Source organism: Delphinapterus leucas, chromosome 18, assembly GCF_059928025.1.
Source record: "Delphinapterus leucas isolate spDelLeu-1000000601 "Yukka" chromosome 18, BTC_Dleu_Yukka2, whole genome shotgun sequence".
NCBI classification, from domain to species: Eukaryota; Metazoa; Chordata; class Mammalia; order Artiodactyla; family Monodontidae; genus Delphinapterus; species Delphinapterus leucas.
In genome coordinates, this window is record NC_143146.1 from 54,960,409 (window position 1) to 54,982,485 (window position 22,077).

Below are 22,077 nucleotides of genomic sequence, written 5' to 3' on the forward strand. Positions count from 1 at the left end.
AGTAGAAAAATTAGAGAATTCTTTGACAGAGTTAAAAATAAACAAACAAAACACCTGCTACCCCTGAGGACTATGGAAGGTCCGTTGTTTAAAAATTCATTTCCCTGATGCCGGATCCCTTGGGATAAAGGTAGAGAAGAAGACCCAAGGCTTGGGAAACTCTGCCCAGAAAGGTCCCTTTCACCAGGTGCCAGTTGTTAGCAAAACAAACTCTTAACTTTTTGCTCAGAAGTTTTCCTTTCCCTGTTGTGTTGTATGGAAGAAGTCGTGTCTTGACTTTGTGCAGAAGAAAGACTTTAACCTTGGTTTCTCCATCTGCAAAATGGACAAAATAATGCTTTTGTGCAGAATCATAATTCATCAACCTAATCACAGTTTAAACTGAAAAGAATTATGCAAATATAAACCCTGTTTTCAAGCCACATAAACTGTGAATCTGATACATACCGGAGTTTTAGAACATTTGAGTAAGGTTTATAATCCTCTCTACAATCATGGGAATGCCAGAAATGCAGAATAACATTGTAACATCAAATTTTCCTAATTTTAGAGTAGAAACACCTTTGACCTATGAATGAAAACTGTCGTTAAGATTCAAATTTTTTTCTTAAGGATGACTTTTTTGTCCAGATATACCTAATTTACATGTATCTCACAGCTTGTTCTGTTTTTTAAGTGAAATAATGTTTTGAGTCCTTTAAATACTAAGATACTAAGATACATGAAAGAAAAAAACCATGTTCACCTGTAATCTATAATGAAATACATGATAACAAATAGTTAATTCATGTTTTTTACTTCATGTTTTTTGTAATTTCACATATTTCCATAATCTCATAACATGTCTCCATAATTTGTTAAATTTGGCTTGTTATATAATAGTACTTTCTATCTTTGTTTAGTTCATTCAATAATAATTATTATAGCTATATTTTAAGTCATAATAATTGAAGTTTCCTAAATGCTTCCTATCAATACAAATCACCTTTAATTCTTAAACTTTATGAGGTAGTTATTTTCATTCTTTATGAGGCAGGTATTATTAGTTATTTCAGAAGCATGAAGTCACTTGCCTAACTAAAATCAAACAGTTGATAACTGGAGAAGCCGAAGTTTCAACTCCAATGTTTTTTCCCCATAAAACATTAATTCGTAATTGTGACCGAAGAAAGACATTTACTGACTCCTTACTATGTGTTTTAGATGCTTTCCTGCCCCTTACCTTATTGGCCACACTATATGGACAAGGTATGGCAAAATGAGGCTCTGAAAGTTTAAGGCTCTTGCCCAAATAAAGACAGAATTCAAAACGGGCCCACTATCTTCCCACTACACCACATTGCCTAGTGAAAGGAGCAGAAAAAGCAGACACTAATCAGAAAAAAAAAGTGTAGCTGCAGTTTTAAAGCATTTTGCCACATTATGAACCACAAGTGGAAATGTGGGGAGATAGAGAAGATTATAAAAGAATGTAACACTACTGAAGTTACTCCCAAATATGAGAGAAACAGTTGAGTCAGGTGACCTTAATTTATTTAATCTGTACTGCTCCTTTTTCCCTATGGGACTCTATGAAATGGATAGTAAGCTCTTAACCATGGGTGTTTTGCCTAATGCATATATATTAAACTCAGCAAAGTATGTGGAACTTCTGACAGCTTTCATCTTTTTCCATATTATGCTTGCAAATAGTGTATCCATTATAAAATCTTTAAGGACTGCTCTGAATTTTTTTTTAAATATGCCTTTTATATTTACAGAGATAGCATATTTTCCATTTCCTTTGTTAGCCATATGACTTTTTTCTAAAGCACACAAAGATATTTGTTCAATTTCTGGGTTCAGAAAAACGTTTATTATTCCACTAAATATTTTCATTTAACAAATACACATTGATCACCAGTTATATGTCAGGAATGGCCCTAGGTGCCTAGATACAGTGTGGTCCTTTGAATGTGTTTTTATGTAAAAGAAGAGAAAGGTTGTAAAAACACCTGTAAGGGTTAGTGTTAGGAAGTATTCTCAGTTACTTAAAATATTTGAAAAGTGGGTTCAGACCAGATTCTCATTTGTTCTAAAGGTTGAAGATAATTTTCATTGGGCATTAAAATGCAATTTTTCTAAAATTATGTTAATTATTTTTAAATTTGGGAGTTACTTAATGAAAATATAGCATCTGTTTTAAGTATGACATCTGCAAACTCCTCTCTTAAAAACGAAGGCTTAAACCTTCTATTCGGTAAGAATTTACTCATATGTCATATGTAATTACTTTGCCAGCTATGTGATATTGTATGTTTCTTTTAATTTAAGTGGTAATTCATTTTCATTTACGTGATTAATTAGAAGGCATGGAGTGTAAAGTGCTTTCTGACATACATGTTTTTTCCTTAAAAAGCTCAGTCTTGAGTTCAGCTAGTCATCAGTTAGTTACAGAGCACAAGCAAACTACCAGAGAGTGTGAGAGGTGCTAGGTGGGATGGTTAGGAGCCAGAGTTTACCCTCAAAGAGCCTGCTTTCAATGTTTAAAGTAAGAACAAAGACAACTATGATGCAATTAAGAATATCTTAAGTGACTTGGGAGAGACTCATGAAAAGTACTGCCTGATTTTGGAGGAAAGAAGAGGTAAAACGTTTGTTTTCTTTTTTTGATGTATAATTGACATACAACATTATATTAGTTTCAGCTGTACAGGATAATGATTCAGTATTTTATATATATTACAAAATGATCACCACAATAAGTCTAGTTAATAAATTTCACCATACACAGTTACAGAATTTTTTTTCTTGTGATGAGAACTTTTAAGATCCATTTTCTTAGCAACCTTCACATATTCAACAGAGTATTAACTATGGTCGCCATGCTGTACTTTACATTTCAATGACCTATTTATCTTATAACTAGAAGTTTGTACTTTTGATTCCCTTCACCCATTTTGCCCACCCCTTACCCCCTTGCCCCTGGCAACCATCAAGCTGTTCTCTGTATCTATGAGCTTAATTTTACTTGTTTGTTTGCTTTGTTTTTAGATTCCACATATAAGTGAGATCATACAGTATTTGTTTTTTTCTATCTAACTTATATCACTAAGCATAATGCCCTCAAGCCAATCCATGTTGTTGAAAATGGCAAGATTTCCTTGTATTTCATCGTTGAATAATAGTCCATTTATATATATATCACAAGTTTATAATATCACACGTTTTTAATCTATTCATCTGTCAGTGGACACTTCGGTTGTTTTGTAAAACATTTTTTTCAATTTGGTTTTCTGTAACAACTTCGGCTATAATTATTTACCCTTTTAAAATTTTTAAATTAAAACAATAAGATAAAGGTAATGTGGAGGAATATATTTACAGGAAAGCACACATTATGCACAAACCTTCCTCCATCGTCCTTTGTCGTTGGTATTCTAGTATCTTCCAAACTTGTGGTTTTGCTCTTTTTATCTGACCTCTAAGCTTTTGACCTTACAGTGTGATGGGCAGTATATTCCTCTCCCCAGTCTGCAAGGGATAGCAGTGTTGAACATTCCCAGCTACGCCGGAGGCACTAACTTTTGGGGCGGAACTAAAGAAGATGATGTAAGTATTTCCTTGCTCTTTCTAGAAGCTGCCCACATTCCTTGGTTCATGGTCCCTTCCTCCATCTTCAAAGCCAACAAAGGTGGTTGAGTCCTTGTCACGTTGCTTTACTCTGATCTCTTCTTCTGCCTCCCTCTTCCACTTCTAAGAATCTTTGTGATTACACTGGGCCTACCCAGATCATCCAACATAATCTCCCCATCTCAAGGTCCCTAATTTAATCACATCTGCAAAGTCTCTTTTGCCATGTAAGGTAACATTCACAGGTTCCAGGGATTAGGACATGGCCATTTTGGATGGCAGGGAGGAGAATATTATTCTGCCTACCAAAATACCTTTCTATACCTTTAATTTCCCAGATTTATATTATTATTATTTTTTTAATCTTTAGAAATGTCAAAGGACTCATTTGGCCATTGAGGTTTAGGGCTATTTTTGTTTTTATACTTTCCTGTATTAAAAAAGAAAAAACACAACCTAAGAAATGCATTTGTTCTAGGGACTTCCCTGGTGACGCAGTGGTTGAGAATCCGCCTGCTAATGCAGGGGACACGGGTTCAAGCCCTGGTCTGGGAAGATCCCACATGCCTTAGAGCAGCTAAGCCCATGCGCCACAACTACTGAGGCCCGCGTGCTCTAGGGCCTGTGTGCTGCAACTACTGAGCCTGCATGCTGCGACTACTGAAGCCTGCATACCTAGAGCCCGTGCTTCACAACAAGAGAAGCCACCGCGATGAGAAGCCCACGCACCAAAAAAAAAAAAATGCATTTGTCCTAAAGATAATGAGAGAAGGCACAATTATGAAAGTATATATAACAATAAAAATGAGAAGTTTACCGTGGCCTTTGGAGAGTCACATACACTGAATGATAAGCCCTTTGACTTGAAGCTCGTGATGTAGTGGTTCCACTGAACAAATTTCTCAGGGCTCTTAAATGTGTAGGCAGGGATTAAAGTATAAAATAAATTGGAAAGTATTTTTAATTTTCATAATGTGAATATATTCCAATCCTATTGGAGTATAAAAATTTAAATTAGCAACCAATTGTCAGCCCATCATCACTCTTAAATATTCTAAGGAGAAGAAATCAGTGAGATTAAGATAAATAAAGATAGGCAGACAGGATTCTGAGAGCTTCACATTCATAACTTAATACCCTCAATTTTTATCTAAATTTTATCAGTGAAGAAACTGACACAAAGTTCACTCAGTTCATAAGTAGAAGAGACAGGGTTTAAAACCAGGCAGTCTGATAGCGAAAAGTTCCCAAATTTGTGTCCTGATACTTTCAGTAAAAATTTTAATTATGATACTACTTTATACTGAATATTTTTTCAGAGGCACAATTATTTATGTTATAGTAAAAGAGGACATAAAAGGAACAAAGTAATACAGCTGAAATTGAAAATTTTTAGGTTGAGTTGATTTTGTAAAAATGCATTTAACATCAAAGCAAAGTAAGCCCACGTGTTTTCATCCTTTGAGATTTCTTTTCATGTTCTCAAATGCGCTGAAAAGTTGTTGTAGATATAAAGCACATACGCACATTGGTTGTAACACCCTGAAAGATTTCCCTTAGAACATATCAAGTGAATTGGATCATAATTTGCATGTTCATTAGCTTTAACTTTATGAAATCTGCATCACCTTTTGAAACTTTAAAGTTTCCTAAAGTTGCATGCATCATTGTATCAAGATATCTGAGTTAGTATGAACAGGTATTTAATACATCTTATATCAAGATGAATTATTTGGAAATATATTAGTTCCTTGGTCCTACGAGTGCTTTATAAAAGGGGCATGGAGTATTTTATCTGTGTGGGTTTTAAAACATTTTTATTGTGTTTGTTTATTTTAAGCTATGTTCAGTGATTTATTTTTTGTCCTTGGATTATCATTTCTTAATAATATTTACTTACCTTTCTGCTAATGGTTTTTATAAGTTTTTAAAAATATGTCTGTTGCAGAGTTTACGTTGTTTGAAGTGCCACTTCACCTAAACCTTAACTTTATCAATGGAAGTGTAATGTCGGTTTTTCTTTCAGATATTTGCTGCACCATCATTTGATGACAAGATCCTGGAAGTCGTTGCAATATTTGATAGCGTGCAAATGGCAGTTTCAAGGGTCATTAAACTGCAGCACCATCGAATAGCCCAGGTTGGTTTCTCTACTCAAACCTGACTTCTCTACTTGGGCCACTGAGAAAGCTATTCCAAATGACTCCTACACTGTATATTCATCTGTAAAATAATGGACTTTCTTGTCATGTCAGTTGTTACCGTGTTATCCTAAGTGGAAAAGCATAACATTACATTCCACAGAAGGGATTAAAAGTCAAGTGTGAATACAAGACTGAGTGTCAGCTTCTCAGGATGATTTGTACTCTAAAATAACTTGTTTTATTTCAGTGCCGTACAGTAAAAATCACTATATTTGGTGATGAGGGAGTCCCAGTGCAGGTGGATGGCGAAGCATGGGTTCAGCCTCCAGGGATTATCAAAATTGTGCACAAAAACAGAGCTCAGATGCTCACAAGGGACAGGGTATGTAACAAAAAAACATTCTTCTAAATTTTCCTTTAAAAAACATCTTAAATTGTTTTGAAAAATAGAAACCAAGGGAAAAGATTTAAATTGTCTTTTAAGTCTGACATTTAGATCGTGCTTTAAAATATGAACAAATATTTATTTAGTTCTTAAAATAATTAGCTTATTTTTTTAGGTTTAGAGGAAAATTGAGCCGAAACTACAGAGAATTCTGATTCCATTCCCAAATACCTCCTCACCTCCTATTCCCCTATTATATTCCCCTAGTATGTTCCCCTTAACATCTTGCTTTAGTGTGGTACATTTATTACAGCTGATGAGCCACTATTGATACATTATTATTAACTAAAATAGTAGTTTACATTACTCTTTGTGTTCTACATTCTGTAGGTTTTGACAAATGTACAATCACTTGTCCTCCACCTACCCATCCTCTCTTATCCCAACCCTGGCAACCCCATCTTTTTACTGTCTTTATAGTTTTGCCTTTTCCAAAATCTGTATTTTTTTTAAATTATATTTTATTTTTGGCCGCGTCGGGTCTTTGTTGCTGTGCGCGGGCTTTCTCTAGTTGCAGCGAGCGGGGACTACTTTTCGTTGTGGTGTGCAGGCTTCTCATTGCGGTGGCTTCTCTTGTTGCAGAGCACGGGCTCTTGGCGCTCTAGGCACACAGGCTTCAGTAGTTGCAGCGGGTGGGCTCAGTAGTTGCAGCATGTGGGCTTAGCTGCTCCATGGCATGTGGGATCTTCCTGGACCAGGGATCAAACCCCTGTCCCCTGTATTGGCAGGCGGATTCTTAACCACTGCACCACCAGGGAACTCCCCAGAATATGTATTCTTAATTAAGGCCACACCCATAACAAATAAGGCTGCAATATCCATCCTGTCTGTTACGCATGTAATAGTAAATATTGCAGCATCAATTGAAGCTGTCTTTTTTTAAAACTTTTCAGTCATATAATCATCGTCATCAATTACATTACTTTTTATTAGTTGCAATCCACTAGAGAACTTTAAAATATCTTTTTTGTACTTACGACAGATTTAATGAGGTGTTAGATTAGGGAAAACGATAGTAATTTCAAAGTCATTCATGTACTATCTAAATGCACATTTATTTGGGCCTCGGAGCTCTAAACTAACAATTCATTGCAATATTGATTTTAAATAGGCCTTTGAAAGCACTCTGAAATCTTGGGAAGATAAGCAGAAGTGTGATTCTGGTAAACCAGTTCTTCGAACGCATTTGTACATCCAGCATGCAGTTGACCTGGCGACAGAAGAGGTGTCTCAGATGCAGCTGTGCTCACAGGCCGCAGAGGAACTCATCACCAGGTACTGAAGTCCTGTGAACCTTGGGAGCTGTGAGAATGCTGGTCTTGGCCAGTTTTGATATTTGTACTTTTTTTTAATAAAATTTATTTATTTTTGGCTGCGTTGGGTCTTCGTTGCCGCGCACGGGCTTTCTCTAGTTGCGGTGAGCGGGGGCTACTCTTCGTTGCGGTGCGCAGGCTTCTCATTGTGGTGGCTTCTCTTATTGCAGAGCACGGGCTCTAGGTGCATGGGCTTCAGTAGTCGTGGCACACGGGCTTAGTTGCTCTGCAGCATGTGGGATCTTCCCGGACCAGGGCTTAAACCCATGTCCCCCGCATTGGCAGGTGGATTCTTAACCACTGCACCACCAGGAAAGCCTGGTTTTTGTAGTTTTAATACATCACTGAAGTTGTTTGGGGTATCTAGAAGGGATGCCTTTACCCTCCTTCTTCATTTGCTGCCTCATTTATGCCTTAGTATTCAGTATTTTTTCATCAGCTCCCCTCCAACACACATGTGCACAGACCTGTGTTCTCCACAGGCCAGATCTCTGACTTCCTGAAACACGATGGAGAACTCGCCTAATGAACCCTGTCGTGTTTTATATATATATATATATAATTTATATATATTATATATAACCCTTCCATTATTATTTCCCCAGTTTACACATAATCTTTACACTATACTACTCACTTATATGGTGCCTCATAATTATTAAGTGTTTATGGGAGGTAGAAGGAAATGCAAACATTAACCATGCAAAAAAACCCAAAAAAAGTCAGGGGGTGAACGTGGGAAGAGTCCAAGAATCAGTTTCTGGCAGATGTATCACAGAGTTTGTGAGACCACAGAAATTAATTTTAGGAGACAGAAAGAGAAGATAAAAATAATAAGTTCTGTGAATGCAAAACGGCTAAAAATCACTATGACCAGGGGCAGACTTCAGGGGGGAGGAGGGACGGTGGGCAAGTTTCTTATCTCCTCCTCACCTAAATCTTATCCGCCAAATGGGGATACAAGCTGCCTGACCAGGTCGCTCTGAAGGTTAAGTGAGACCCACCATGTGAAGTGCTTATTATGTCAGCATGTCTGCTGTATTCAGTGTTCTGAGCATGGTCACTCTCATATTTTTCCCACACCTTCACCTGGTCACTGATCAAAATGTTGAAATAGAAAAGAAGGAAAGGGGCTTCCCTGGTGGTGCAGTGGTTAAGAACCTGCCTGCCGATGCAGGGGATGCAGGCTCGAGCTCTGGTCCAGGAAGATGCCACGGAGCAACTAAGTCCATGAGCCACAACTACTGAGCCCGCATGCCACAACTACTGAGCCCACGTGCCACACCTACTGAAGCCGTCACGCCTAGAGCCCATGCTCTGCAACAAGAGAAGCCACCACAATGAGAAGCCCACGCAACGCACTGCAATGAAGAGTAGCCCCTGCTCGCCACAACTAGAGAAAGTCCACACACAGCAATGAAGACCCAATGCAGCCAAAAATAAATAAATAAATAAATAAATTTAAGAAAGAAAAAAAAGTGAAGGTTGACCAGATTTGCTTTTGGTCTACCTAGTTTGATTCCCCATATCTCTTTATAAATTTTGCAAATGATGAAAATCAGGATCACTCATTAATTTTCACAATATATTCATTCAATATTCAACAGATAATTTTGAGCCTCTTCTGTGTGCCAACCATCATATTAGGCACTGGGATGCCACGATGACTGCAGTCCCTCTTCATAATTTGCTGGCAGAGTAGTAGGAGGGAGACGTGTGGGCAAAGATCTGTCACAGGTCACACAGTGGGCACTGTGGATGCCCAGAGGAGGCCAGAGGCAGTGAGGGAGGCCTGCCTGGAGGAAGTGACTTCTCAGCCTAGTCTTGAAAGAAGAATAAGAGGAGTAATCTAAGAATGGGAGCCAGCCTGGGTAATAAAACCCAGAGGAGTGTGAGTGCATGGTACTTTTAGGAAATCTCAGGGTGTTTGGAGTGACTGAAACGTTAACGTGGTATATTTGAGAGTGTGGAAAATGTGGACAGAGAGTTGAGCAGCAGTGGGGGGAGGCGCAGATCTTTATCAGGATGTTTCTGGAAGCAATGTGAAGCACTGTTCACAGAACAGCAAAGCTGGGGCAAGGGTGAACACTGTCAGAATGGTCCTGTTAGGAAACAATGGACTGAGGCAGTAGAGATGGGAAGGAGAAGAAGGATTTAAGATAGGTTAGGGTCTAAAGTTGGTACACAGGCATGTTCAGGATGATCCTAAGGTTTCTAGTGAATGGCTGGTTAGACTAAGTTGCCTTTGATGAAGCCATAGTATTCAGGAAGAGGAACAGATTTTGAGAGGGGAAATGATGGGTTCCATATTGGACTTACAGAATTTCAGTTACATTAGAAATACCTAGGAGGAGATTCAGTTAGCAGTTGAAAATGTTAATCTGAAGTTGATTTACAACTTTCTTTTTCTTTGAAAATTAGAATAACATTTATCTATCTCTGTTCTTCTTATTAATAACCTCTTCTTCATGATTTCTCAACGTTATTGGTAAGGATGCTTAGGTGACATTTGCAAGTTCCTCTGTGCCTTGGATATCAACGTATGATCCTTAAGAATTAAACTCTTGATTCAGCCATGTGGGGCTTCTGTCTCTTCTTTTGTTCTTCCCTTTCCAGATTGAAGATCATTTTCCTTGAAGATGTTAGAAGCAAAAGGATTAGGATAGTCTTACCTTCTTGTCACCTGTAAAGCTTACATCATTTTCTAGCAATCAGTAGAACTTCTCCTCCTTTTTATTTTTTCGGCTGTGTCAGGTCTTAGTTGCAGCGCACGGGCTCTTCATTGTGGCGCGTAGGCTTCTCTCTAGTTGTGGCATGCGGGATTCTTTTTTCTCTCTCTAGTTGTGGCTCATGGGCTCTGTAGTTTGCAGCACATGGGCTCTCTCATTGAGGCTCCCGAGCTCAGTAGTTGTGGCACGCGGGCTTAGTTGCCCCGTGGCATGTGGGATCTTAGTTCCCCAACCAGGGATTGAACCCGTGTCCCCTGCATTGGGAGGCGAATTCTTTACCATTGGACCACCTGGAAGTCTCTCTCCCCCTTTTTCTTCTTGGCCTCATTGCCTCCAGAATCGTGTCATTCTAGGACTGTTCTTGAAGGTTTATATTCCAAAGGACAGTGGCACTACAGGCTTTGGCGTTAGATAGACGTAGATTCAAATCCTGGCTCTATCACTGTATGTGATTTAGTATGTGATTTAGTATCACATACTAAATCTTTCTGAGCCTCAATGTCTTCATCTATAAAGTGGAGAAAGGTAACCACAGCTACCTTTTAGGTTGTGAATATTAAATTAGATAATGAATATAAAGCACTTAGCATATAGAAGATATATGTGGCAATGTTTTTCCCCTAATCTGTTGTATTTGTGCCTGGTTGAAGTTTCAGTGAATAAAAGATGTGTCTACACTCTACATTTGGGACCCCTGTCAACTTTCCAGTGATACAGCAAAATGAAATGTTACTATGCCCTCTTCTTCCAAATAACACCTCAATATGCTTATCTCTGATTCTAGGTCTAACTTTTTTTATATAAAAGATTTGGGGTTAGTATTTTTTGTTGCAATAGGGTTTGAATTTTGTAAATCTACCCCATGCCATTCATAATCGAGCAGTTATTAAATAAATTTCCTTTCATGACCTTTTTTTTATTTTATTTTTTTTTGCGGTACGCGGGCCTCTCACTGTTGTGGCCTCTCCCGTTGCGGAGCACAGGCTCCGGACGCGCAGGCTCAGCGGCCATGGCTCACGGGCCCAGCCGCTCAGTGGCATGTGGGATCTTCCCGGACCGGGGCACGAACCCGCGTCCCCTGCATCGGCAGGCGGACTCTCAACCACTGCTCCACCAGGGAAGCCCATTTGCCGCGTTTTTGCTTTCAGGATTTGTGATGCAGCCACCATCCACTGTCTTTTGGAGCAAGAGCTGGCGCACGCAGTGAATGCATGCTCCCACGCACTGAACAAAGCCAACCCACGCTTCCCAGAGGTGAGGAGCCAATGGTAAATGCCCATTCCGCAGATTTTTTGGTGTTCCACATATAGCTTGATACAAAATGTGCCACATCCTTTGAAAGAACATAATACTAGTCTATACGCATCTCAGCCAGAAGCTTATCATTCACTTGTGGCCAGGTTTTTCTTTATTTTCCTTTTCTGCTGTGTTTCCATTCCTGCTCTTTAATTTGCTTCCTTTTTTTCTATTTCACTTTCCATCACTTGTCACCTTCCCATCTTCCTTGTGCTCCTTCTCTTTTTAAGTACTACCATTCCTCTTTTTTACCTTCTCCCCTGCACCTTCATATAGCGCAAGCCTAGATATCATGCATTTAACTAGAGCTGTTCATGCATTTTTGAGGTTGTCCACTGAAATTATTCTCCATTTTGTTTTACTAAATCAGTAAATTTAGTTAATTTTCTAATGTAGAAGTTAATAATAGAGTGGATAGAATAGAAATGTGATGAAATGTGATGTATGGCATAGAGAAAACTGGTAACATTATTTTTACCCTTTCAGTTATTCAGTTGATTTACCTAAGTTATTATACAAATAAGTGTGAGTCCTCAAGATTATTAAAATCTAAAAATCAATCCGGTTGGAACTATGGAGAGTGATACTCAATGGATAGAATTAATTATGATCAGATAATGTCCCTTTTAAGACATAATTTTCTTTGACTTAATTCTTGTGGGAATATGTGTCTGCTGTCGCCAGCATATACACGTTCGTGTGTAGGAGATGTGGTCCTGGGTGTATTCACTATAGTCAGTGCATTCTTCTGGCTCTGTGCTCACAGAACTAGAAGAGGTAATCATGCTAAGGAACGTGAGTGTGAAATTTTGCAATTACCATGGAATTTTGGTAGACTTTTTAAAGTATTTGCAATGTGAATTTAAATCGGAAGAGTAAAGTGTAAAGTACTCGCTGGTGATTGGATCCCAATTTAATACAGAACTACTTGTCTTTGATGTTGTGTTTTTTTTTTTTTTTTTCCTAGAGTCTTACGAGAGACACTGCCACTGAAATAGCCATCAATGTGAAGGCCCTGTATAATGAAACAGAGTCTTTACTAGTTGGCAGGGTTCCTTTGGTAAGGAAAAGAAATGGTGGATAACATCAGAATGATGATAAATGTATGGTTCTTGTGTTCATTAGGGAGCATGCATTCATCAGATTCTAATGCACAAGCAGGCTCCGGCCTCCATCCCTAGAGCTTCCTTTTTACCTAGCTTTTGCCTTCAAGAAAATTTATGGCTACACCTGGGAGTTACACTTTAGGCTAACAGGAGTAGAGATTTCCCCTCATCGTGGTTTGTTGTTTTTTTTTTTTTAATAGATCCTTATTGGAGTATAATTGCTTCACAATACTGTGTTAGTTTCTGTTGTACAACGAAGTGAATCAGCCACATGCACACATAGGTTCCCCCCAGTCAGCTTTGAGAATCTTGAACTTTACAGAGAGTGGTAGACATTCCCTAGGGACTCATTAACCCATGAATGCAGAAAAGTAGAGGAAGTCATGGGTTGTGTTCCCGGAATTAACATTTGAAATATGATTGTTATTTTCTAGATTTGCTTAGATGATGCTTTCTAGATTCCGTGTTTCAAGAACTAAATTTCAAGAACTAGACCTCTTCGTAGGTTAACCCAAGATTGGTGTTGGAAATCAAGTTGCAGCCAAGTCTGAATCAGACCGCAAGTTCATGGACCTCAGGCCTAAGTGCTAGGAATCCATAGATTTTCTGTCTGGTTTGCCCACAGTCCTTTACTAATCGGCCTTTCTTCCCTCACCCTTGAAATGTTCTAGCACGTTGGGTCTTTTCGCCACCTAGTGTTCCATTGTAGGTTATTCACACATGCTGTTGTCACTGTAGAAGGCCTGATACATTAGCTATTGTTTTCTTCCTTGTAACAATTTTGATTAATTGATAGGTGATGATCTTAAAACATTTCCCTTTACTGTAATTTTATCTGTTTCTTGGGAAATTTTATACATCTAAATAAAAGTGAGAATAAAAGTCATAGTATCTGGCACAGTGGAAGAACGAGAGGTGTGTTCCATAGCCTAGCCAACTGTAAGTGATTGGTTGGAATATCTGCTTGACTGGAGTCCAGAGTGAAATGTATCACCCTTGGAGCATCCTTTGCTCTTAGAAGAGAAGCTTAAAGGCTGCATGAAGTCCATTGGTTTTACCCACCTCCGAGGGAAACTCAAGTATAACTTCCTTGGGGCCAGAGGTGGCTGCCTCTGCTATGGTCGTGAAGAGAAATTTTTAGGAAGGAACATTGAATATCTCTTCTGATAAAACCAATGGGAAAATCTTCTTGACTATTCTTGGCACTTCTATTATTAACCTGAATTCTTGCTGCTCTTCTAAAATTAGTCCTATAGGAAAGCCAGTGAGCTGCGACCTTGGCCCCAATTATTGGATGAAGGACATGTATTTTTTTCATGTTATTTGAAATACATTTAAGATAATTTCTGATTGACGAGAACTAAAAGCATAACTTACTCTGTATTTTAGCTCTCTACACTGAAAGTACCCATTAAATGTTACTTGGTTAATATTAATCAATTATGTTAATATATAAGGATTCCCCTCCACTTTTAATTCTTTTGTCATTGTCAAATATGGATGTTTGGTTTGAAATATATACCAGTGAATTTTTTTTTAATATTTGGCAATATTGATATCAAAATAGTCGTGTTTGAGAGCAACTAAGTTATATTCTTCATTTTGCTTGTAGAATGAATATGCAATAACCATTTTATCAATTTTGTAAGACATATATTCTTAGACTTAAAGGAAAGTGGTAAATTTTATTTGACCTGGTGGAAAATCTCCATAATTTTATTAACTTCTAGAAATGCTAGATCCCTTGAATAACAGAGGGGGAAAAATAATGTCCCTAATAAATAACAGTAATATTCTCTCTGAACTTTCAGCTTAAAATTCTATGAACCTATATGTAGGTACTCTACAATTTTAAAGTAGTTTATAAAAGTATTGATTAGCTGGAAGAGATCTTAGAAAGTGTGTAGTCGCTTTCTACTATTTATTGAGAAGGAAACTTAAGACCCCTGAAATCAGTTCATCTTCCCTTGGTTGCATAGTTAGTAAAAAGGCCAGGACTAGAATTCAGTCACCTCCCTTTCAATTCTGCACCTAACAGTGTTTGTTTCACCTTTATTCATTTACTGAATTTGTAAGTAACTTTTAATAACTGCTTCAAATGGGTGGATAATAGGTGACCAGTTAAATTCTCTTTAAAGTTTGCTAGCCCTCTTCCAGGTTACAAGCCATTTAGCTTTTTGCTTTGCCCTGATTTGTACAACAACTTTTTGTCACAAATTTTTCTGAGATCCATGGGTCTTTTTTTAACCTGTTATTTTAATTATCCAGAGGATTTTTGTGCCAGGCAGTTCTTATTATATGACATATTTTTGACCAATTTAAAATATTATTTTTTGTTCACACAGCGACCTATGTAAATCAGAATGATTTTTGCCACAAAGAAGTAGAATAATGGGATTACTCCCTAGTGCAAGCCGGCAGAATGGGCGGATGGATGCATGGATAGGAAGGGAGGAGGGTTGGATTTACATAGAAAAAGCATCACCATAAGTAATACTTTTCTCTGTGAAATTATTAAAGTCACACTAGCTACTTATATCACTTTGGGAAGTAAGGAATAAATCTATTCAGATTTGCTTAAATGAACTCAGTATAAAATAATTTGTTCTTTTTTCCATATTCTTTTTTATTAAAACCAACAACAGTCTAGCCTTGTCTGATAAGAGATGAGGATGTTCAGTGTCAGTAAAATAATTTATTCTATATGAGGTTGGTCACTGAGGCTTGTTTTATTTTGTTTTTAATCTGCTGGTCAAATAGCAGTTGGAATCTCCACATGAAGAGCGGGTATCCAATGCCTTGCATTCCGTGGAGGTGGAGCTACAGAAATTAACAGAGATCCCTTGGCTTTATTATATCTTACACCCAAATGAGGATGAGGTATGTAAAATTTGTCCTGTTTCTTTATAAATGTGTACGCTTTGTGACAATAGAATTTGAATGCATCCTTTGAAAAAGAGTTGTTCAGGGGAAAATACATTTTGAATATAGTCGTCCTCCCTTATCTGCAGGAAGTACGTTCCAAGACCCTCAGTGGACCTCAGAGGAGTACTGAACCCTATATATACTATGTTTTTCCCTATACATATGTATCTAAGATAAAGTTTAATTTATAAATTAGGCACAGTAAGAGATGAACAACAATAACGAATAATAAAATAGAACAATTATAACAATATACTGTAATAAAAGTTATGTGAATGTGGTATCTCTCTCTCTCAAAATATCTTATTGTACAAATGTAATGCCTTTTCCATATCAGCTAAGCACTTCTCATGCACTGTGGCTATAACCTTTGCAGTTTGAGATGCAACAGCAAAACTAGCATGAATTTCTTTTTCCTTCTTCACAATTTCACAGACAGAAGATTCGTTCTTACTGTAGGTCTTAGCAAGCTCAGCATACGATTTTTCTCTTTCCTTATTAAGTTGAGAACTTTCAGCTTTTCATTAAAGGAAGCAATTTTACAGCTCCTTTTTGGCATATCTGAATTGCCAGCTTCACTACGCTTGTGCCTCGGGGCCCTTATTAAGTAAAATAAGTGTGACTGGAACACAAGCACTGTGCTACCACAACAGTTGATCTGATAACTCAGATGGCTACTAAGTGACCAACAGATGGGATACGCTGGACAAAGGGATAATTCACATCCCACACGGGATAGATCAGGATGGCTCACGATTTCATCATACTACTCAGAACGGTGCACAACTTAAAATTTATGAATTGTTTATTTCTGGAATTTTCCATGTAGTATTTTCAGACCGTGGTTGACCGCAGGCAACAGAAACCGCGGAAAGGGAAACCACAGGTCAGGGGAGACTACTTTCAGATGCACTTTTCTTGAACCAACGAGAAAAAGCTTTTATGTGAACAAAGGCATCTTATGGGAATCAGTACCTTTTCAGGAGTACGTAACATCATGAACTTTTGGGGAAGAAGTTATCATTTCAACAATATTTTGTGTGGATAACTTACATCTATGTTATCTGTGCTATCAGAGTGGGTTTTCCTTCTCTTAATATCCTGAGAAAATTCTCTTCTTGCTCGACTCGAACAGGAGCCCCCCATGGATTGCACCAAGAGAAACAGCAGAAGCACAGTATTTCGTATTGTGCCCAAATTCAAAAAGGAAAAGGTTCAGAAGCAGAAGACAAGTTCACAGGCTGGTAGGTGATCCACACGGGAAGGGAAAGGATAACATTATGAAGAAAATAACGTATTGAGGTGATATCACCGAGGGGATGAAAGTGATCTGAGGCTAGAGAGTGGTGATTATTGCACCATGTTATGAATGTGCTAAATACCACTGAACTGTACACTATAAAATGGTTAAAATGGCGAATTTCATTTTATGTTCACTTTACCATAAGAAAAAAGTCATATCACACCTAAAATAAATCCGAAGTAGGAGTCTGTAGTCATGCAGTTAACAAGGTGGTTGCCGATTTGCTTCTACTTTGCTGAGTGAATGTCAGCATGTCTGTTAGATGGGTCTTCGTCTTGCTAACAATAATTCAAGGCTTGTAACTCGTTTTCCTTCTTCAATGTGCAAAATCTATATCATTTTGATAAATGGAACGTAGAAACTTTCGTTTACTCCTTTAACTTGCTAGATATATTTTCCACCTCAAGTTATATATTCTCTTCCTTCTCTTTTAAGGACTTACGATGCCATTTCAGCCCCTCAGTAATGACAGTCCACTGTGACACTTGTATTCTCAAGCAAAGATTAAACTCTCTCTTGGGTATTCTTTCAAGTTCCCTTTCCACCTTTCCTTAGAGATTAAATTTAATGCTGTACTACTGCTAAAGACCTTCAAGTTCTGTGTATACGATGGTAGGTGCCTTTCATAATCAAATCATTTTGTAACTCTTCTGAGCTAGCCATCTCATTTTGAAAAGTGATACATGACCTTATTTTTGACCATCGTAAAGCAACTATTGAAGGGCATTTTAAAACCAAATGTGGCAAACAAGGAGACTTTTATTAAGCTAATCAATGTTGGGTAAAATGTATAAAAGAGTGATTGTACATACTGTAAAATAACAGCCCAACTAATCTTAGAAGGCGGTGTTGACGGTTTTTAGATGACATTAAATTGATTTAACAATACATTTATTGCTATAATTATCAGTTATGGTAATCATCAAAACCAATAAAGGCAGTCCTTGAAGTCAGCGAGACCTGAAGCAGAAATCTGTGTAAAATTGTACCCTGTGTCAGATTTTAAATTTTAAATTAGCATTTGTAGCTAATTAAACTATAATAAGTTTCACATATGGTCCTTAAGGAAATCATCAGAGCTTATTTAGACCTTGTACTGCTGATCCTAATCATGAGAGATACATTTTTTATACATACTGTGCAGTTTGCATGGCTTTAAGGAGGAAATTGAGCTAAAGAGAAAGGCACAGGTGCGCAGCAGTGAATGTCCTTGTAGAGTCAGGTCCTTGTGTTGACTGATAGTCTGAAACTTGCATGGGAAAAAGTGGAATTGCAGTTTTGTTGAGACAATACCTTGAACCTTTCCCTTTGCCAGCACTGCCGCTGTACTCTGTTTCGCATCTTCTTTGGCCAACCTGTGCTTTGTAATGCATTGAGCATGTAGAAATTAAGGGGGTTTTGCTCTTAACTTTGGTAGTTCAGAAATGGGGCACAGAGGAAGTTGCTGCTTGGCTGGATCTGCTCAATTTGGGAGAGTACAAAGAAATCTTCATCCGTCATGACATCAGAGGGGCTGAACTCTTGCATCTGGAAAGGCGAGATCTTAAGGTATTTCCTTTGTGCTACTTCTGCTCTTAAAATGTTTTCTTGCAAAACAGACTCCTTTCTCCTGTGCTGTTCTGTTCTGTGCTTATAGCTTGGCTTATGTTATGCAAACGTGCAGTAATCTAATATGCATTGTCCTGTGGTCTGAGTTCCTGGTATGCATTTTGAAACAAGAATGTCAGCAATATTTTTCTGTCAAAATCATTGACTGTTATAGCTAAAGCTTAGCATGAACTTAGTAAGTTTTCTCTGCATCCATTGGTATGGCTGTTCCTGTGCTAATATTTCCAAATGGATCATATTTCCATCAGCTCATTTTTTTGGATCAACGTGAAAGGTGATATTTGTTGCTGAAAATATCTAATAAAGGTTAACAACTAAAAATTAATTCAAAATACCGATAACAAAGCCTTTCTAATATATGGAACTAGATGAGAGACTTACAGCAGTGGCTACTTGGAATCCTATGATTTGGTTGTGTTTCAAAATTGAGCTTTCAGAGGTCACGTGAACAACTAGACAAGTAAATTCAAATCTCCTTTCCACGACTTATTATTAAAATTGTATTCTTCTCAAAAATAAATTTTGTTATTTTCTTTAGTAAATGAAGTAAAAATTATGCCTTGTTTTTGCTAGAAGGCAGCCCAAAGCCTATTTGTCTTTTATGACAGGGAATGAAAAGTATTAATTCATGGTCTGCAGCAAATTCCCTTTTATCCTTTGGGTGGAGACTCGACCGTAGAAATGGCCAAAGAAGCATATTCTGGCCCAGGGTTAGAAGTAGGATTTTGTAATGTTACATTTTCTTACCCCACGCTGCCATTTAAAAATTCCAAGACTGATTCATAAGCAAGTGACAAAGCCTTCAACATTTGTTGGATTGATTCCTTTCCTGTAGACCAGGTTCTAAAATGCATAGAATTATGAGACAGTAAATTCCTAATAAATTCATGAACGGTTGTGCCTTTATCTACAAATACGTTAGCGGAGATCTTTGACCCCATGATGGGTAACCTAAAGTATAGATTTTTACAAAGCAGAGTCATAAAGTTTTAGCACATCAAAAGTAGACACCACTTATACCTAAACATTTTTAGCCAGAAGAATAATAGAATAATAGATTAACTGATTATCTTAGTTGAGAGTCCCAAATCTGGAACATAGCAAAATATATAGTGTTACAGTTCATAAAGTAAAAATTGTCTTCAACACTTGAATACACCAAAAAATAAACGTAGAGGATCATTCCATAGCACATATTTGTGTAGCTTCTGGTATCCTTGGCAGGCAGCAATATTTATTGACTAGCTACGGATTAATGTATTATGCCAGCTTCTCTAGGTGGCATCTGCCCTCTAGAAGCTTGCATTCCATTTGCCGTGAATAATCATATGTTCAAGGAAAAGGCTGTGTGTGTATATAAATGACATGTATATGTTGCATATATGTACATACAAACATATATAAACACACACACACAGTGAGTGAAGCAGTTATTTGCAGAGTGAAAAAACAAAGCTCACACAGAAAAGTCAAAGTTAGACTGATAGGACCTGGCTGGAAAAAAAATAAGGGTACAAAGGAGCTGCTCATTAAGAATCACGTTAGTAAAATTTCTGTTTAGTTTTTCATGAGACTTTTTTGTTGTTTTTATTTTTTATGCAAATTACATTCTTTCCTTTCAAACTTCTTTTAGAAGTTTTATTGACATAGTCCATTTTAACTCTTTTGGTTCTAAAACAGGGTGTGGGGCAATGGGAAAGGAAAGTAATTTTACAGAAAGAGCCTTCAGTGGCACAAAACCGAGCTAGAGAACGAGCTCTCCTTGTGCTCTGTGGTTATAGCTGTACGGGGGAGCAGACCCTTCAGAGGAAAGTCTCTTAATGTTGGTGAAGGGTTACCTACTCCCTAGGTAATCTTGTCCATTCCCATTGCTTCGAATACTGTCTGAATATATCAGTGGTTCACAAGGTTGTGACCTCATTTGTAAACTTTAGGATTATATCACCAACTCTACTTGCTACTTGGCCATCACACAGGATGTCAATCTTAACGTGTCCACACCAAACTTCTACTCTCCTTTCCTACTCCCATTCTGCCCCTTCTCCAGTGCTCTACATCTTAGCAACTCAGGGATGTGAGCTAGAGAAACCCAAGGTCATATTTAGCACCTTCCTTTTTCTTATCGTTTCCCCCCTAACTCATTAAACCCATCACAAAGTTTGACTTTAATCTCCATACATTTCTCTTTCTCCTTTCCACAGTCCTTCCTCGTGCCTGTGTAAGGTCAGTAGCTTCCTAACTGGCCCTCGCATTGCTACTCGTGCCCTCTCTCGTCCATTATCCACATTGCACAGTGACATTTTAACATCAGGTGTATCACTTTTCTGCTTAAAACCTTTTAGTGGCTTCCCATTTCAGTTAGAAAAAAGACTCGCATCTATGGGAGGCCTACAAGGTCTGCCTATATAGTCAACCTGCTATGGAATACTGGCCCTTGCTGGGCTATATACCCTTCCACCCTGGCCCTATTTCATTTGTTTAAAAATACTGACCTCTCTCACCTTAAGGGTGTACCCTCCTATGGTATGCTTCCCCCCCTCCCCGTCACCTGGCTAACTCTGCTCAGATCTTGGCTCAGGTGTTACTTCCTTATCATCAAAACAACTAGAGGTAGCAATGTGACAGTCTAAAGGTGGGAAAGGGGAACTGTCGCTAATGTGTTTTAACAGACAGATAAACTGATTGCATTATTTTACCTCCTAGAAGGCAGTAGGAAAAAGTGAGGGATAACAAAGCAAATGGTAAAGACACAGGGGTTTTGTTTGGTTGGTTTTTTGTTTTCTCCATTTGGAAAGTTGTATATGTTTGCGTAGAAGGATAACAGTATCTACAAAGCATGCCTCTGCAAAGTTAAAGCTATTCATCCAAAGAAAGAAAAAGTCAACACTAAAGAATATGATAAAAATAAATACATAACAAACATCATGGCATAACTTTATCACAGCCTAACTCCTAGAAGATGTGAATGTATTGAACTCAAACTAAAGAAAATATAGCTAAGAAGTTAGTGTAACTCTAGGGAAAACATTCATCTCGAGACACCAAAATAATAATTCTGGGTAGAGTCTGCATCTCTCAAAGAAGTTTTTATCCTTGAGAATACAGTGTGCACATGACCTAAAATAAAATATTTAATATTCAAGATATTAATCAGATAACTATGTTATCACAAAGTATAAAGAACATTAAAATATTCCACTCAAATCAAAGAATCTAAATGCCTCTGTAAATGCATCTGCCTTTCTATCTTCCTGTAGGGTTTGGCCTTGCTTTTAAGTTTGCTGTTTTAGCACACACTCAGGAAATGTATAGCTGCCTTAAGACTAATTGCGGATGACCTGGTATCATATGAGCAAATATTTTTCAGGGTCAGTTAAATATTGTAAAAATGTTACCCTGACATTATCTCAAGCTCAGAAAGAGCACTGGCTGTGGAAGGAGTATTTTCCAGAAGGATTCAGAATCATCAGTAGCATTGCTGCTATAGAATTCAAGGAGATCATAAACTATATGGGAGAGAGAGAGAGCGCGCGCGCGTGTGTGTGTATCTTCTCAGACAAATAATCTTGTGGTACCTTATATTTTCTAGGCTGCTT

At 37.8% G+C, this 22,077-nt stretch overlaps 1 protein-coding gene across 9 annotated transcripts in view; it reads left to right on the forward strand.

Annotated features, from left to right (window-relative positions):
- Nucleotides 1-22,077, forward strand: part of DGKH (diacylglycerol kinase eta) — a 179,836-nt gene that overhangs the window by 148,089 nt on the left and 9,670 nt on the right. For 7 of the 9 annotated variants that reach the window (XR_016388684.1, XR_016388685.1, XM_022574919.2 and 4 more), the window contains 9 exons: nucleotides 3,484-3,591; nucleotides 5,639-5,752; nucleotides 6,004-6,138; nucleotides 7,313-7,476; nucleotides 11,392-11,497; nucleotides 12,507-12,599; nucleotides 15,406-15,525; nucleotides 16,706-16,814; nucleotides 18,291-18,421. Coding sequence is in view for 7 of the 9 variants with exons in the window: in XM_022574919.2 (XP_022430627.1) it covers nucleotides 3,484-3,591; nucleotides 5,639-5,752; nucleotides 6,004-6,138; nucleotides 7,313-7,476; nucleotides 11,392-11,497; nucleotides 12,507-12,599; nucleotides 15,406-15,525; nucleotides 16,706-16,814; nucleotides 18,291-18,421 (1,080 nt within the window). In the remaining 2 variants the exon portion in view is untranslated. The remainder of the gene's footprint in view (nucleotides 1-3,483; nucleotides 3,592-5,638; nucleotides 5,753-6,003; nucleotides 6,139-7,312; nucleotides 7,477-11,391; nucleotides 11,498-12,506; nucleotides 12,600-15,405; nucleotides 15,526-16,705; nucleotides 16,815-18,290; nucleotides 18,422-22,077) is intronic. The other 2 variants (XM_089899506.1, XM_022574920.3) reach the window with 1 other exon arrangement.